General features: G+C 44.6%; 1 protein-coding gene across 1 annotated transcript in view; it reads left to right on the forward strand.

Annotated features, from left to right (window-relative positions):
* The first annotated feature begins 1,459 nt into the window (after positions 1 to 1,459).
* The window catches only part of cables2b (Cdk5 and Abl enzyme substrate 2b), a 34,539-nt gene continuing 18,353 nt past the window's right edge, over positions 1,460 to 17,645 (forward strand). The window contains exon 1 of the mRNA XM_080444845.1: positions 1,460 to 2,185. Coding sequence (XP_080300971.1) covers positions 1,500 to 2,185 — 686 coding nt within the window. The 5' untranslated portion in view covers positions 1,460 to 1,499. The remainder of the gene's footprint in view (positions 2,186 to 17,645) is intronic.

Genomic DNA, 17,645 nt, shown 5'->3' on the forward strand with positions numbered 1-17,645 from the left:
GGCTTATGTACAGATAGTTTGGCAATTATCGTTTTGGCTGCAACACAAACCTGTAGTCATGGATATTCCCCAATACAAAATGGTTTCCTCTAAATAATGTTTAGAATGTAGACAAACATTGGCCAAAGCAATATAAACATTAGATTTTCAAGATAATATACATGGTGGAAACAATGTATTTTCAGTGGACAAATTAAAATGTGGGTCAAATTCAGGTCAGGAATTTCATTATTTTAGGGGCAATGCCATTTGGCCTTGGTGTTTTTATTTATTGAAGGCCCAAATCCCAGGTCACGAAGCCCATCAAATAAAACAATAATTTTAAGTCCATGGAAATAATTAATTTAATCAAATGCATATTTTTTACATTATAATAATAATCTAATTCCTCTGATAATATAATTCCTCTGATAATATAATTATCAGAGGAATACATAAATAAGCAGTTTATTTTTCCAAAAAAAAAGAGTTTCTAAATCACCAATATTTGTAATATTGTAATATTTAGAAACTCCTGTCTCAAATGTTCATGCCCAGCACTGGACTAATCAAGAGTCTATGGATTCATTTGAAGATGGGGAGGGGGGAAAGGGGATGGAATCTCAACAAAAGACACTGGAGTTTAAAGCATGTAAACTGTATTGACAGGGAAGAATCAGGGGAGAAATGGTACAGTCAGCTGGGACAGTGTGTGTAATTTTTTGAGGGCCAGAAGGCCAAACCTAGGGGCCACTTAGTTTTCATGGCCATGAATGGTCTCCATGAAATTCCTGCCCTGGGTCCAAAATATGTTTTCAATATATTTTCTATATATTTTGGTCTATAGTACTTTTAACACAATGTGAATTATATGTAAAATATACTTACTGTATCTTGTAAAATGTTTTGTAGCTTTTTTCCTCCTAAACACTATTGATATACCATATTTAAGTCACTGTCACTCATTATACTTCTGGGCTACTACTACTACTTTTTTTTTTTTTAGGATTATTATTCTGTACATCAGGGGTCTTCAACAGGGGGTCCGGGACCCCAGAGTTACAACAGCGGGTCGACCAAATCTTTGTGTGATAGGAGAGAAAGAGAGGGGGGGAAAGAGCAGACTAAGTACAGAGTGAAAGGTCAAGTTTACAAAGTATCGACGGTTTAAGTGGTTAAATGTCTGAAAAGACACATTAACATGTATCCAACATCTATGAAAAGGTTTCATCTGCAACACAATTTAATGCAATATATAGTGCGGGTCACTGCCTGCTTAATCTCTCTCTCTCTCTCAGATAGGGGGTCCTGTCCTTGGGCTGAAAAAACGTTGAAGAACCCCTGCTGTACATTTACAACCATAACATCATGGCCAAACTTCCTCTACCTACGACTCTGGCTCTGGAGCCAATGAGAGGAGAGCAGGGGCGTGACCCAGTCTCGCGCCGGGTATCTTTTGACAGTAGTGAGGGTCTCGGGTGGTTGTACTTCCTCCTCCTCAGTGTGACAGAGGGTGGGAGATGATGGCGGCCGCTGCTGCCTGCGCTCCGCACGGCAGCACCGCAGCAGCGGTATTAGCCGCCTCCGTCAACGGCAAGAAAACACACACTAACAGAGAAAACGCCCGGAGAAACCGTGAGAATTCGCGGCGGAGACAGGCAGCCCTCCTGTTCCTCAGCAACATTTCGCTGGACGGACGGCCCGTGCGAAGTAACAATGTGGTGGAGAATGGAGGAGGAAGCGGCGGCAGCCACCACAGAGAGGTCGACTTCGAGGGAGAAGACTTCGGTCACGGTGCCGCCGCCTCCTCCTCCGCGGTGGCCGGGCTCCTCTCCCCGGAGACGGGTCTCGGGTACGAGACGTTCCCGGGCATCCTGTCGACCTCCGTCAGCTGCGGGAACGTGAACGCTGGCCATGTGTCCGTGTCGCCGCGGCTGGGGGGGCTCCTCAGCGTCCCCCCCATCCTCGTCCTCCCCTCGGACTCCGGGTTCAACGACATCGGGTCCGCGGAGGTTCTGCTGCCGGGGGAGCGAGGCTCCTTCTGCTCCTCGCAGGGCAACCTGCTGCTCTCCGCCTCGCCGTCCAACGTCAGCCTCCTGTCGCCCGCTGCGGGAGCCGGAGCTGTCTCCCCGCGGAAGTCCTCCACGCTGCTGTCCGTCCAGTCGGTCCAGAGCTGTACCTCCGTCTCCTCTGAGCCCCGACAGAGGTGAGACTCAACGTTTATTTGTTTGTGTTTTCAGTGGGACTTGTAGTAGTAAGCTACACCAGTGGTTCTCAACCTGTGGGTCCAGACACCCAGGCCAGGGGGGTCCCCTCATGATTTGAGGGTCCCCAGATGACAGTGAAGTGACAATTTAAGGACTTTTTAGACCTTTTTAATACCTAAAAAAAAGAGACCATTATTGCAGCAAAAGTAGTCAACAAACTATTCTATAAAAACTGGTCGAACATTGGCCAAATTGTCTAATAATACAGGAAAGAAGCAGAAATTGTGAAAATAGCCGATTGCAAGGCGTTGTGCGCTTGTAGAGTTGCTATGTTCACTCTTTATCTGTGGAACCAAAAATGTAATGCCTCAACTCCTACATCCCAAGTGCTTATCGGGGTGGGGGCTCCACAGTTCAAATATGATTATTTTGGGGGGTCACAGCATGAAAAGGGAGAACCACTGGGCTACACAGTAAAAAAGCTGAGAGTAAACACATGAAATTGTTTAATTGGTACTCCCTCAGACGTTACAAATGGATACATTAATTAATGATTTTACTGTGTAGTAGAATAAATAATTGAGTGCTAAGCTGAATCTAAAATTATTTCAGTGGGCCTAGTAAATATACTGCATGCCTTCTCCCTCTGACGTCAGGGGTATTTGAGAGGGTCAATTTGGAGGAATTTAAACCAGCGAGGATGTGTACCATATTGAGATGCACTGGTACTAAAGTAGTTCAAAACACCAGCAGGAGATTTATTTCTCCTCATAATATAATAGTCATGACTCATGACTCATGCCAACAATCTGATATCAGTGGATACATTCACTCTTCATTCACAGCTCATTGAAGAGGTCATACAAAAATACAAATGTAGATTACATTCTAGATTCAAAATGTTGTACTAGTCTAGTATAGGCCTGTCACAATTATTACATAATCGTCTAATCGCAATTATTTTATATAATCGCAAATATTTTTGCATAATCGTCATAATCGTCTTAATCAATTCCATGTTAAAAAATGTCATATTTTCAAAAAATTGTGGAAATAGCAGATCTATATTTGAGCTTATAGATCGGAGCTTATAGATCGGCTATTTCCACTATTAATGTTTATTTTTTAGGTATAAAGTAATTAAATATGTGTTATTTGTCATATCTGCCCTGTGCAACTTTTGTTTCCAAAAGCTAAAAGCCAAACAGAAATGTAATTATTATTCATAATGTTCCATTAATTTTCAACGACAGAAACACAATTAAATTGTTAATCGCAATTATTTGAGTGATAATTAATCGTGAACTTAAATTTGTAATTGTGACAGCCCTAGTCTAGTATATAATATGTTTTTTTTTCTAAGTCTGAGATTCTGGAAGGAATGAATTGTATGAAATATGTATCATCTCTCACCCGGACCATGACTGGCTAAAACATAATCCCCCCTCACCCATTTTAGTCCCACATCCATATTGTGATCAACCAAGGCTCTGTATATTTTGAGGATGTTGACCTAACAGTGTTTAAGGTTAGATTGCTTTTTATGACGGTTCATGAGAAAGACTAGAGTTTATCTTGTACTTAATAACCACGTCCGACCTAGAACATTAATTATTTCAAGCTTTTCAGTTGAAAATCTGTTCTTATGTTGAAGTATAAATTAGGCTCAACTGTGTCCAGCTGGTGTTTTCCACTGTTAACCAGACTGAGAAATAAACAGAGAGACACATGATGTGTTGGGGGAATTACTGCATATTCATGTATTTGTTTTGTCGGTGTAGACGTAGGGACTTAAGTTGCTGTTGACTATGTGAATGTGCTTCTCTTAACAGGGAAGTGAGGCATGATGTGTGAGAACACTGTGTGTGTGTGTGTGTGTGTGTGTGTGTGTGTGTGTGTGTGTGTGTGTGACTGAATTGGCAGTGTTTCAGACTTCGCTATCATTGCATGGGGTGTGTGTGCGTGCGTGTGTGAATATGATATAACTGAGCTGGCAAGATTTCAGGCTTTGCTGTCTCTACGGTGTGTGTGCACAGTGTATGTGTATGTGATGTACAGTAACTGGCAATGTTTCAGACTCTGAGGTCAACCCAGTGTGTGTGTGTGTGTGTGGTTAATCACAGATTGGCATGTCATTGTCTTGGCAGCACCACTAACCCAGAGAAAGAACGTGTCCTCAGGAGATAAATATCAGACAGGCTGCAAACAAAAACAATGTTTTTTAAACTGTTTGTAAAATACAAAGGACTCAAGAGACACAATGTATGAGGCATATTATAAACATTAATCAGAAGTAAAACATCATCTGAATACAAATATGAAACTGTCCACATGTATCTGAGTATCACAATCATTCACAATATTTTGAAAAAGTTATCAACATGTCACTGTGTGAATATTGTGCAGGCCTTCCTAACGGCTGTAATGTCATGACCGAGTTGGAAAACCATTTTCTTTGTGCTGTATATAGCCTACTTCCTTATTTGACCCAAATGGACCCTTATTTGGTTAAATTTTCTTTACTGTCTGAGTTAAATTAAGACGATCATTTTACTTTGTAGCCGTGATTGTCTTGCTGTGTAGTGTCTGTGTCGTATCGCGTATCAAGTTTTGCCAACCACTTTTTTATGGCTCTGTGGTGTAACTACACATAACCATATAATATTTTCTACATTTCCAGCAGCCAACAGTGGTGAGGACCAAAGCTCAGCATGTGTACAGTCTTGCCAGCCTCTTTGGATTGGCAGCGTTGTATACAAACACTTTTACAACACACACTCTTTTCCAGAGACCATTAAAATGAGTGAGCAGCACACATATATTTATGTGTTGTCATGGACAATATGGCCAGGATTTATAGTTCCGTAGCGATAAAAAATAAAACTCATAAATACCACACTCAGGACACACTGACTGTGTCACCCCTATGCTGTACTGTAGCTGCATTGCTTTGGAGGGATAGGGATTGCATTGATGGAGGCGTTCTCTCAGTTCTGTTTCTCGCACAACAGATTCTGGTTCTGTCGCAAATATGAGTCAAATCCTATTTTCGCATGTTCAGTACTGACTTGTTGAACACGGCTCATTTCCATCATGATGATTGAACCAACCATCACTAACAAGCAAATGGCTTTGTTTTGTTTTTAAAGGGGATGTCACTCTGGTCTGTTGAAAGCTCGATAGCTGAAATGTAATTAGCAAAAAGCAGGCTTCACTTATGTGAAAATGTTTTGGTGTACAGACTACAGAGTCCCCTTTTGCCACATTTAGTATTTATTCACTGATTCTTTCACACCTAATCCAGTCTGGAGAGCAGTACTCCGGGCCGTTGGTTTTCAAAGGTCACGGTCTGCTTAATGTCAGTAAAAATAATTCCACCTTAAACACTAATGAACAGTATACTGTCCACCAGTGAGTCAGCAAATCTGAGGTCAGTTTTGTCATTTAAGAGCTTGGCCATTTCGCTGCTTCTTAGCTGTGTAGTGGGATGGTGTAATGTAATGGTGGCTTTCCAACCATCACCAACATGTTGATGTTGAGTTTGTTTGCTTTAGTTTTATTTGGCAGTGTTTCCCCTATATGCATTAAGCAGTGGCGGGCCGCCACCCCTTAAATCCGACGGCCACAGTATGATTTCTTTCTGAAAAAACAAACGAACAGAAAAACAGAAAAAAACTGAAATTATATCAATGCTCAAATGCATTGATATAAGAAATGAAATGCTTTCAGGCAGGATGCCATCTGTGCCATCACTAGTTGTTGATGTTTGACTGACTGATTTGTATACTTTTGTCTATACTTTTGTCTAATAAAAGTATATTTTCCTAAATCTGGAGACAATTCATATGTAAACTATACAGATTATTACTGTGAGTGTGCACTGTACTATATAAGATATAAGACTTCGTGTTGGAGCATAAATATGCATTTTGAGAACCCTCCCCCACACCTTCAACATCTGGCTAGGGGAAACACTGTTTGGTATAGTTTTGTCACTGAAGCTGTAATGGGCTTATGACCCATCTTACATGTTTTTATTTTATGGAAGCTTAAACATATGAACCCTAGGGTGTCCCTGTTCAGTGGCGAAAAATAACAGATCTACAAGCTCACATCACGTAGCAGCAACGCAATGCGTTGTGACGTGAGCGTGTACTTCTGCTATTTTCAGCGAATAGATTTGGTGTAGAGGGATAAAGGAGGGGCCTAGTACAGAGAGGAGGAGATGAGAGGAGATTATTTGGGTGAATTATTTCCCCTCACCGTGGTGCGAGACATTATAAATTAAAAAAAAACTTCAATTACATTTTCAGTTTGTCATTGGAGAGAGAGACACACACACACACACACACACACACACACACACACACACACACACACACACACACACACACACACACACATTCTCTCTCTCTCTCTCGGCACATTGCTGAGACACTGTAGAGCAAATAGGAAGTATTATATCAGAGTTGGGGTGTGGAAACGTTTAGTCTCACTTGTGTGCTTAGTGTCTCACCAAGGGAGTGTCAACAAACAGCCAACTCTGTGCTCTGTTCTTCATAGCAGGTGTCTTGAGAGACTGTCTCTGTGAATTAGATTAGGCTGTATGTAATGGTGTGCAGGGTTTTTAGGCAGAGGTGCTATTTCATGCAGCAAACCCATGCATTTAATTTGTGAGGCTATTGTTTAAACCTAGTAAGTAGATCTAAAAAGTAAAGATGCCACCAGAGGATCTCTCTTTGTGGCAATGCAGCAATGTGAGACACATTTTCAGTAAAGTGGCAAAAATAACTCCTTAAAGCACAATGACACTTTGGCAGAGGTTTGGGTTTTGTAGTTACCTTGCCATGATGTAATTCCAAGGAACCCAAGGGAGTGCGGGGCCAAGCGCGTGAAGTCGATCAGATCAGCGCCAGCGGTTATCCAGAACCGCCGATCAGACCAATATGCCAATATATGGGCATGCCATATATGGGCACGTACTAATGACCCCAGGGATCTCCATATGGGCATAAAAGGGACACGGACAGACAGATACAGAGATCTCCATATACGGTCTGTAACGTCATGAGAGGTATGGAGCGGGCTAGTGTGAGGCAGTGCAGAATCAAACAGGCAAAATCCAGGGTGAAAACGAAATTAGGTTTATTTTCCCACAGGTAAATAACTCAGGTAGGCCAACATAAGGCAATTTTCAAAGGAAACATAAATGTCCGCAAAGGGAGAATAATGTTCTTAAGTCCAAACAAAGTCCACACGGTTACTTAACACAGGCCTTCCCTTTCCATCCTGGGGTCCAGCTCCATCCAGTCCTCTGTCCTCTGTCTGCCTCTGTCCTGTGTGTTTGCTCTTTCAGTCCTGCCTCAATTAGGTGCCTCAAACACCCACACTTGTTTGTGTGCTGAGGCACCCTGGGAGTTGCAGTTCTTTCTACAACGGCCATTTTGGGTGTAGGAATATAGCACCCATCTATCACCTGTCCCCTCGTGATGCCACACATCCCTCTTCCCGGGCCTGACGTCCTCGGCAGGGCGAATGAGGACCAAAAGGCATCTCGACGGGACAGGGCATCTGCGTTTCCATGGTGACGTCCTGGCCTGTGAATGACAGAGAAGTTAAAAGGCTGGAGGCTCAAAAACCATCTAGTTACTCTGCCGTTTGTCTCCTTGTTTTTAGCCATCCATTGCAATGGTGAATGATCCGTCACCAGGGTGAACTTCCTTCCAAGCAAGTAGTACTTGAGTGTTTCCAGGGACCATTTAATGGCTAGACACTCCTTTTCTACTGTAGAGTAATTCTTCTCCCTAGGTTCCAACTTTCGACTTAAATAAAGAACAGGGTGTTCCTCACCTTCACTGACCTGGGCCAACACCGCACCCAGACCCACCTCAGAGGCATCCGCCTGGACCACAAACTCTTTGCTGAAGTCAGGGGAGGTAAGGACCGGTTCTGAGCACAGGGCCCTCTTCAGGTTGTGAAACGCTTCTTCAGCGGCTGGGGTCCATTTCACCATACGGGAGTGCTTCTTCGTGGTTAAGTCTGTGAGAGGGGCAGCTAACGTAGAATAGTGGTGTATGAAGCGTCTGTAGTACGAATTTAGGCCCAAGAATGATCTCACCTGCCTCTTTGTCACCGGCCGCGGCCAGTCCTGGATGGCACGAAGTTTCGCCTCTTGAGGTTTGATAAGGCCCCGCCCGATTGTGTAGCCCAAGTAGTTTGTCTCACTGAAGGCCAGCTTACATTTCTTGGGATTTGCTGTCAAGCCTGCTTGTCGGAGGGAGTCCAGGACCTTCTGTACCCGGGGCAAATGGCTTTGCCAGTCCGGGCTCTGAATCACAACATCATCCAGATAAGCAGACGCATATTCTTTATGGGGTGCCAGTACCTGATCCATCAAGCGCTGGAACGTGGCGGGAGCTCCAAAGAGGCCGAATGGCATCACTCTGTACTGCCAAAACCCTCTAGGTGTGGCAAAGGCAGTCTTCTCCTTCGATCCTGTAGACATAGGGACTTGCCAATACCCCTTTGTGAGATCAAGTGTGGTTATGAATCGTGCATTGCCAAGGCTTTCAATTAATTCATCCACACGAGGCATGGGATATGCATCAAATTCAGACACATCATTCAATTTTCTGAAATCATTACAGAAGCGTATTGTGTTGTCAGGCTTACCAACCAGCACGATGGGGTTTGACCAGGCACTCTGGGACTTTTCAATTACATTTAACTTTAGCATCTTCTTTACCTCCTCTTCAATTACCTTCTTCCGGGCCTCCGGCACCCGATATGGTCTTTGGTTCACAGTTACCCCTGGTGGAGTGCGTATTTCATGCTCCACCAGGTGGGTGTAGCCAGGGAGGGATGAAAACACATCCTGATTACCATCCACTAACTCCTTTGTTTGCTGCAGTTGGTGAGGGGAGAGGTCTGGGCCAAACTGCACTTCGTCCCGGGCAGGTTCTTTCGACTCACTGGGGGGAAGACAAGCAAACAATGCCTCTCGGGCATGCCATTTTTTCAGGAGGTTAACATGATAAATTTGCTCACCTTTCCTTTTGCCTGGCTGCCGTATTTTGTAATTGACCTCCCCAACCTTTTCAATTACTTCATATGGACCCTGCCATGTTGCTAAAAACTTGCATTCCACTGTGGGGACTAGAACTAGGACTCTGTCTCCTGGTTTGAATTCTCGAGGCTGGGCTGTTCGGTTATAAACGGCACTCTGGTCCCTCTGTGCTTTCTCCATGTGTTCCTTCACCAGAGGAAGCACCGCCGCCAATCTGTCCTGCATCGCCCCCACATGTTCAATCATGGAACGATGGGGACATGGCTGTTCCTCCCACGTCTCCTTGGCTATGTCTAGAAGCCCTCTGGGTCTGTAGGAATATAACAGTTCAAAAGGTGAGAACCCTGTGGAAGATTGGGGAACTTCCCTTACCGCAAACATCAGGTAGGGGAGAAGCTGATCCCAGTTCCTCCCGTCTTGGTCGACGGCCGCCCTCAGCATGGATTTGAGCGTCTTGTTGAACCTCTCCACTAACCCGTCTGTTTGGGGGTGGTACACCGAGGTTCTGACCTGTTTCACTCGTAACAGAGCACACATCTCCTTCATTACCTTAGACATGAACGGGGTTCCTTGGTCCGTAAGGACCTCCTTTGGTATCCCCACACGGCTGCTGAAGAGGAACAGTTCTTTGGCTATTTGTTTAGCATTTGCCTTTCTTAACGGAACCGCTTCCGGATACCGGGTGGCATAGTCTACTATGACCAAGATATACTGGTGTCCACGAGCACTTTTAGGAAGCGGCCCCACAATATCCATCCCTATCCTTTCAAAGGGGGTTTCGATAATAGGTAAAGGGACCAGGGGGTTCCTATAAGTCGGTTTTGGGGCTGTGACCTGGCACTCGGGGCAACTGCGGCAGTAGTTCTCTATCTCCTTGTGTACTCCCGGCCTAAAGAACCTCTGCAACACTCTCTCCTTTGTTTTCTCTACACCTAAGTGGCCCCCCAGCAGGTGAGTGTGCGCCAACTGTAGAACGGTGGCGCGGTGAGGTTGTGGAACAAGGAGTTGCTCAATGACTTTACTACTCCTTTGTACCATCTGATATAAAAGGCCATTTTTCACTGCAAAGTGGGGGTAAGAAGGAGTTAGCCTGGTTCCCACCAACGTTCCCTCTAGAACTTGGACATTTTTTAATGCGTTAACCAGGGTGGGGTCCTGTAACTGGGCCGTTCCATACTGACCTTTAAGCGGTGGCACTTCCCGGGGACCCCCATGGTCACTTTCACTGGACACAGGTTGCTGCTCATCTGACTCTGAGCAGCGGTCCAGATTCAGCCTCACTGGACTCTACAGCAAAGGCTTGGGCTAAAACAGGTGGGGAAGGACAAGGTTTGGCAAGTTTAACCCTGGACTTATTCAATTTATACTTTTGAGGCTTACGTGTTCGAGGACCCCGACTGAGCCTCTTCTGGGCGTCCTGCCACAGCATTTGGAAGGCCGGGCAGTCCCGACCAATCAGGACTGGAACTGGTAAGGTCTTTATGACTCCCACTTCAGCATCGAACGAGCCCCTCGTGGTAGTTAGCTTCACCCTGGTTGTTGGGTATTCGCGGGTGTCTCCATGAACACACACAACAGGGACAGAATCACCTTGAGGAAGGGGAGACGCCCCCAATACGGATTCATGGACCAGGGTCCGGGCACTTCCGGAATCAAGCAAGGCTTCTACATCATATTGATTTACCGTTACCGGGCACGTCGGCCTGCGGTCACCGCTTTCCCCCAGGAAAGCAGCATAGTGGGTCTGTTGAGGGCTGGCGGATTCTGCTGTGGGCATTGATTCATCTGGCTTTTCACACTGCCAGGAAATATGGCCAAATTCACCACAGCGATAGCACTGCCGAGGCTCTGGGCTCTGGAACCCTCGCGGCCTCGGGTGATTTCCAGCTCTAGTGAGAGGGCTGGAATAAGAGTCTGCAGGTTTGGGACCTTTCTGGCGAGGCACCGTAGACATAGGCTCTTTGCGGGTTGGGCGTAGCATGTCCGAAGCAGCCTGGTACTGCTCTACTGCTTCTATTAACCCTGCGGCTGTAACTAATGTCTGCTGACTGATTATCTTCTTGGCCTCATATGGCAGCGCCCTTATATAACGGTCTACAACCAGGGCCTGTATAATGTCTGCTGAGCTCTTCTTGTCAGGTTCCAACCATTTTTTTGTTAATCTGATCAGCTCGTGCATTTGGGCCCGGGGAGGTAGCCCAGTTTGGAAAGACCAATTATGGAACCGTTGTGCCATGCTAAATTTAGTAAGGCCATGGCGGCTCAAAATCTCAGTCTTTAACAGGTCATAGTCTTGTGCCACACTGGCATCTAAATCTTGAAAGGCTTTAAGGGCCTCACCTGAGAGAAAGGGGGCCAGGAGTCCAACCCACTGGGTCTTTGGCCACTGCTCCCGGGTCGCTGTAGCTTCAAAAGCATGGAGGTACGCTTCCACATCATCAGTTACACCAAGTTTGGAAATGAAATGACCTGCTTTAGGCTTAAACCGTTCAAGCTCCTTCTCTTTAAGGTCATTAGCCCTCTCCTGCTGTTTCACCAAGGCACGATTGGTTTCCTGCTGCGCCCTCTGGGTCTCCACCATCACTCTCACCAGTTCCTCCATTTGGGTCTGTGGTTCGTTTGTATTCAATTCTGCAAAAAGTTCAGTCAACTGTTCAATATCTTTTCTTTCGACCATCCACACTTAAGGCCCACATACCCGTATTCTCCACCAATGTAACGTCATGAGAGGTATGGAGCGGGCTAGTGTGAGGCAGTGCAGAATCAAACAGGCAAAATCCAGGGTGAAAACGAAATTAGGTTTATTTTCCCACAGGTAAATAACTCAGGTAGGCCAACATAAGGCAATTTTCAAAGGAAACATAAATGTCCGCAAAGGGAGAATAATGTTCTTAAGTCCAAACAAAGTCCACACGGTTACTTAACACAGGCCTTCCCTTTCCATCCTGGGGTCCAGCTCCATCCAGTCCTCTGTCCTCTGTCTGCCTCTGTCCTGTGTGTTTGCTCTTTCAGTCCTGCCTCAATTAGGTGCCTCAAACACCCACACTTGTTTGTGTGCTGAGGCACCCTGGGAGTTGCAGTTCTTTCTACAACGGCCATTTTGGGTGTAGGAATATAGCACCCATCTATCACCTGTCCCCTCGTGATGCCACAGGTCATAAAATGGACACAGACAGACAAACGGGTACAACTGGTAATCTGACAATGTGTACAACGGGTATTGCATAACCGGGTGGGGCATGCATTCCCAATCGATATTATCCAGAGTAGTCATTACTCATTACCAAATGGATCGCCCGTTTCAGCTTGACCTACATTATCATTTTGAATCAGTTAAAGTGATGTTTGTGATTCGTACGCATTCAATGCAGCAGTTATAACCAGTTGGGGTTGTCTCGTCTGTGGTCTGCAAAGTGCAAACAGATGGCTCTGAGATCTCGCGAGGCCAACTGCTATGTAAGGTTACAGGGGCCCGGGTTAATTTGAACCTTAAGTTCATATTATTCAGCTATACTCAGTTCAGCTCAGTGGTCATTTTATTAGGCTCACACACCTACTACCAGGCAGGTACAACCCCGATTTGTACACGCATCCTTTTCAAGGTCTTTGAGTCGCATATGCAGAGATGCTGCAAGCTCATCTTATGATACGTTCGCTTGTAGATCTGCTATTTTTGCCGAATGCACACCGCTGTTTGACTGAGTTATTTGTGCACTTGTAGCCTTTCTTTTAGCTTTCAAGAGACTGACCATTTTCGTCTCACCTTTAAGAAGGTTGGTTTAGGCCTATAGATTCTAACTAAACTCTACAAACTGTACAGCAGTGATTCTCAAACATTGTAATTTCAAAGGACCCAAATTTGATATGCATTAGGCCACACTCCTCAGACCCCCATTTGATGCGTGTTATTAACATTTTTTAATCTGGGACCCCAATGTGCACTGTAAAAGCCAGTGTTAATTGAAATCTGACGTTGTACAAATGGAACAAATGGACCCGTAAGTGTCCATTTCCGGCTGTCTATTTGGTTCCAACTGTAGAGTTCCAGACCCTTAACCCATTTAGACCTGCTGTAACCTATACGTTATACCTTTCAATCCGGGAGCCACCTCTGTGTCTCATTAGTTGTTGCTATACATATAGCAGCATAATTATTTGTTTTTTGAGCAAGAATTTGAACGTTTTCAGAAAACTTAGGTTAGGTTTTAGAAGGCGTTTTTAGAATCTGACTCAGGTCTAGTTCCCCCCCAAAAATGACGAGATGAGATGAGACTTGAGACTTGAATTCATGGAGATTTTTTTGTTTTTGTCGAATTCCTAAGCCAATAATTTGATGACCAGCGGACCGGTAGGCAGCGGTTCCGGTAGGAGACACAAAGTAGACTCTTTGTGTGTCCTACCGGAACCCCTGCCGGTCATCAACTTATTGGCTTAGGAATGCGACAAAAGTTCAAGTCTCCACGGGGTGACTAATTGATAGAAAAAAAGTCATTTTGGGCGTGAACTATCCCTTTTAATGTCAATTTGGTTCACACACCTATGAATCATTTAGCTGGGGAACCGCCGGAACCCCCTCAAGGACACCTGGGGGTGCCCAGAACCCACATTGCGAACCAGTGCTGGACAGGAGGCTAGCTCTTAACGACTCCCAAGATGCTGGACCACCCTGGCCTGTCATGCTTCTGCACCATCTTCTCACTATTGGCAACACTCATTATTGTCACTTCAGAGCTTCACCAGCCAATAGGGGTGAAACACAGGCGGGACCAGAGAGGAGTATCAACGGTCTGTTTGTCTAGCAAACATGAAGAAACTTAATGCTCGATGCTGATGCTAATGTTTCTATTTGAGAACATGTCACAAAAAGAGGTCTATGCCTTTACAGGCCTGCAGTGGACACGCAGACTAACCCTGTAGCCTCTATTGACCGCTGTACTGTACTGTACTTCAAATTTGAATCTCTGTTTAGTTAAGTGAAAAGTGTAAAGAGGCTGACTGAAAAGTGACGGCCTGATTGACGGCTCGGGCTGACTGGCTTGATGACACACACAGACACACAGAGTTACATGGTGCAATCAGATGGCATGGAGGAAACCAACTGTGTTAAGGCCTGTGTAAGCGGGTTAACCTTCAGAGTTTTGCATGAAATGTACAAACGTGTAGTCAAATAATGGTATGCTTTGTTCTAGTATCACCGCCTGAAGCACATCTAGATAACTCAAATAGACACTCACCCTCTCTCTCTCTCTGTCGCTCTGTATTTCACTCTTAGTTTCACAATAACACACGCACACATGGCTATCATGTTGTTGCTGGTCGTCCTTGATTGGAAAGCACTTTGTGTCAACTGCTGTTGTTTTTAAATGTGCTAAATAAATAAAGAACACCAGGGATGGAATCTGTCTGATATAATAATATTTATGTGTTAGTTTTTGTGTGGTACATGATCACCTCTTGTGTTGCCAAACACCCACACACACACACGCACCTTTCTGTCATGACAGCATCTGCTATTTTTGAAAAATCTTGAACAGCTTTGAAGAATTTTGCCTACAGTATAATGCCCAAAATAAGGACGTCAGGGTTAAAGCCTTTAATTTAACTTTCATAGTTCTCCATAGTCTAGATTTTGCAGTGGAGACAGACAAACCAGGCAGCTAATTTCTGAATGTGAACCTCAGTGTAACTGTTAATCTGAATTGTAACTGTTAATCTGTTAATCTGAGTGATGTAACATCTAGCAGATGGATTAGCCCAGATTATGACAATGCTCACTGGACTGTGTGTGTGTGTGTGTGACCCTTGTTATGTACCCAACTGCCCATATGTTTAATTATGCAACTCGCTGTGCATGTTAGCTGTGTGTGAGAGAGAGAGACACGATTTGGCCAGTTCAGTGTCAGTCAATGTCAAAGGCCTGCACAGCTTGTCCCTCCAAAACATACCCATCACAGTACTGTGACACTGTCTCTTTGTGTCTATGTGTACTCGATACCTGTGTGTGTTCTAAGGATTTTGTCAGTGACATTTCATCTATAACCAGTCTATTCAATGAAAACGGTGTGTGTGCTTTTAAGCATGCGTGTCTGTTAAGGATTTAATGCACAAGGTATTTAAGACAAGCTGTGTGTGTGTGTGTGTGTGTGTGTGTGTGTGTGTGTGTGTGTGTGTGTGTGTGTGTGTGTGTGTGTGTGTGTGTGTGTGTGTGTGTGTGTGTGTGTGTGGCTGTGTGTGTGTGTGTGTGTGTGTGTGTGTGTGTGTGTGTGTGTGTGTGTGTGTCTGACGTCAGTTTCTCAGTAGAGTGACTGCTGACCCTATAAAGCCTCTTAGATCAGAGGGAGAGAATGAAGCGGAGGTAGAGAGGCAGAAATAGGGTTGTGTTGATAAGGACAGATAAGAGAGAGAGAGAGAGAGAGAGAGAGAATATTTGAAGGACAGTTTGAGAGACAGTTGAAGGAAGACAGAGATGATGTATGCCAGCTCGGTGTGTTTGTACTTTCTATTCTGAGCTAAAACACACTCTCTATTTATAGTTGAACTACTATGGGAACAGGAAACGATAAACAACCAGACTGATGAACTGACACAGACAGGGTCCCACATAAATGATGTCAGAGAGAGAGAGACTGACAGAGAAACATAAATAATCAACTTTATTTATTTATGTATTTTTTATGTAATCTATTTATAAGACACAGACAGAGTAATATATGAGACTTACAGATAGACCGACAGATACTGTACACCTGTCCAAGTTAAGCCTGCTTTCAGCAGACCGTGAATGTAGAAAGACAGAGAGAAGAGAAGGGGGAGCATGTGGATAAATAAAGGGAAATACATAGAAGTGTAAGGTAACAAAGTGAAATATTCAAATATCAAGAGAGAGAGAGGAGAGGGTGAGGAGAGTTAAAATGCAGAAACATAGCTTCATAAGAGATGAGGAATAGTGCATGAGAGCGCAATCATGATAAAAGTAGCCTTCTAGTCACCAGCCAGTGGCTACTTACTATTATTGTAAAACTGGAGCGCTGAGTCTACATTGTGTTTGTATTGTTTGTTCTATTCTATTATTAGCCTCCTTTATCCCTCACTCATTTGACGTTTTCACCAGCCCTCTGCCCAGCTGAATAAATTTAGCCTTTCCCCTGCTGGAAATATCTGACTCCTCTCTCCTGTCGCACAGATCCAAGGGGGAAAAAACTGTCATAGTGCTGGTACAGCTAGTCTGATGGTTGGACAGCTAGTCTGATGGTTGGACAGCTAGTCTGATGGTTGGACAGCTAGTCTGATGGTTGGACAGCTAGTCTGATGGTTGGACAGCTAGTCTGATGGTTGGACAGCGAGTCTGATGGTTGGACAGCTAGTCTGATGGTTGGACAGCTAGTCTGATGGTTGGACAGCGAGTCTGATGGTTGGACAGCTAGTCTGATGGTTGGACAGCTAGTCTGATGGTTGGACAGCTAGTCTGATGGTTGGACAGCTAGTCTGATGGTTGGACAGCGAGTCTGATGGTTGGACAGCGAGTCTGATGGTTGGACAGCGAGTCTGATGGTTGGACAGCGAGTCTGATGGTTGGACAGCTAGTCTGATGGTTGGACAGCGAGTCTGATGGTTGGACAGCTAGTCTGATGGTTGGACAGCTAGTCTGATGGTTGGACAGCGAGTCTGATGGTTGGACAGCGAGTCTGATGGTTGGACAGCTAGTCAAGTCTAATGATTGGACAGTTAGCAACTAGTTCGTCGGACAGTTATTAGTAGCTACTCTGATGTTGGACAGCTAGTCTTAATGGTTGGACAGCTAGTCTTAATGGTTGGACAGCTAGTCTTAATGGTTGGACAGCTAGTCTTAATGGTTGGACAGCTAGTCTTAATGGTTGGACAGCTAGCACTAGTCCAATAATGCTACGTTGGATAATTGACCTTATAAAGTATTGGCATTCAAACTGTCTAAAATGTCAATCTTGAGTGTTGTTTCGGGAATTTCACTAGACTAGTGCAGTGTTGTAGTTCAGGGTGTGCTCACCTGTGGTCGAGCGTGTGGTCGCCTCTAAGCAATAAGCATACCTTGTTGTGAGTTCTTCTGTCTTGTCTTGTTTTGTTTAATTGCTCTAGGTTTAGGGTCAGGACGTTTCACTGAAGTGATGATGGTTGGTTTGTGGTGTTTTGTGTTATTTCTGAATCTGAAAGTAAGTTACAACTGGAGTAAGTTGCAATATGAAAATTATCTCCATCTCACGCACACATGCTGTATTTACTAAATGTGGCTAGTGAGTAGTGGGTGAGTCACTTACTGTTTTTATATGGTTACATACATGTACAGTAGAATCTACACCTGTTGATCGGAATGGTAGGCTCTCTCTAAGCAATCTACACAATCTCTTCTCTCCCTCTAA

The sequence above is a fragment of the Gymnoscopelus braueri genome, assembly GCF_963280865.1.
Source record: "Gymnoscopelus braueri genome assembly, chromosome: 12".
NCBI lineage: Eukaryota > Metazoa > Chordata > Actinopteri > Myctophiformes > Myctophidae > Gymnoscopelus > Gymnoscopelus braueri.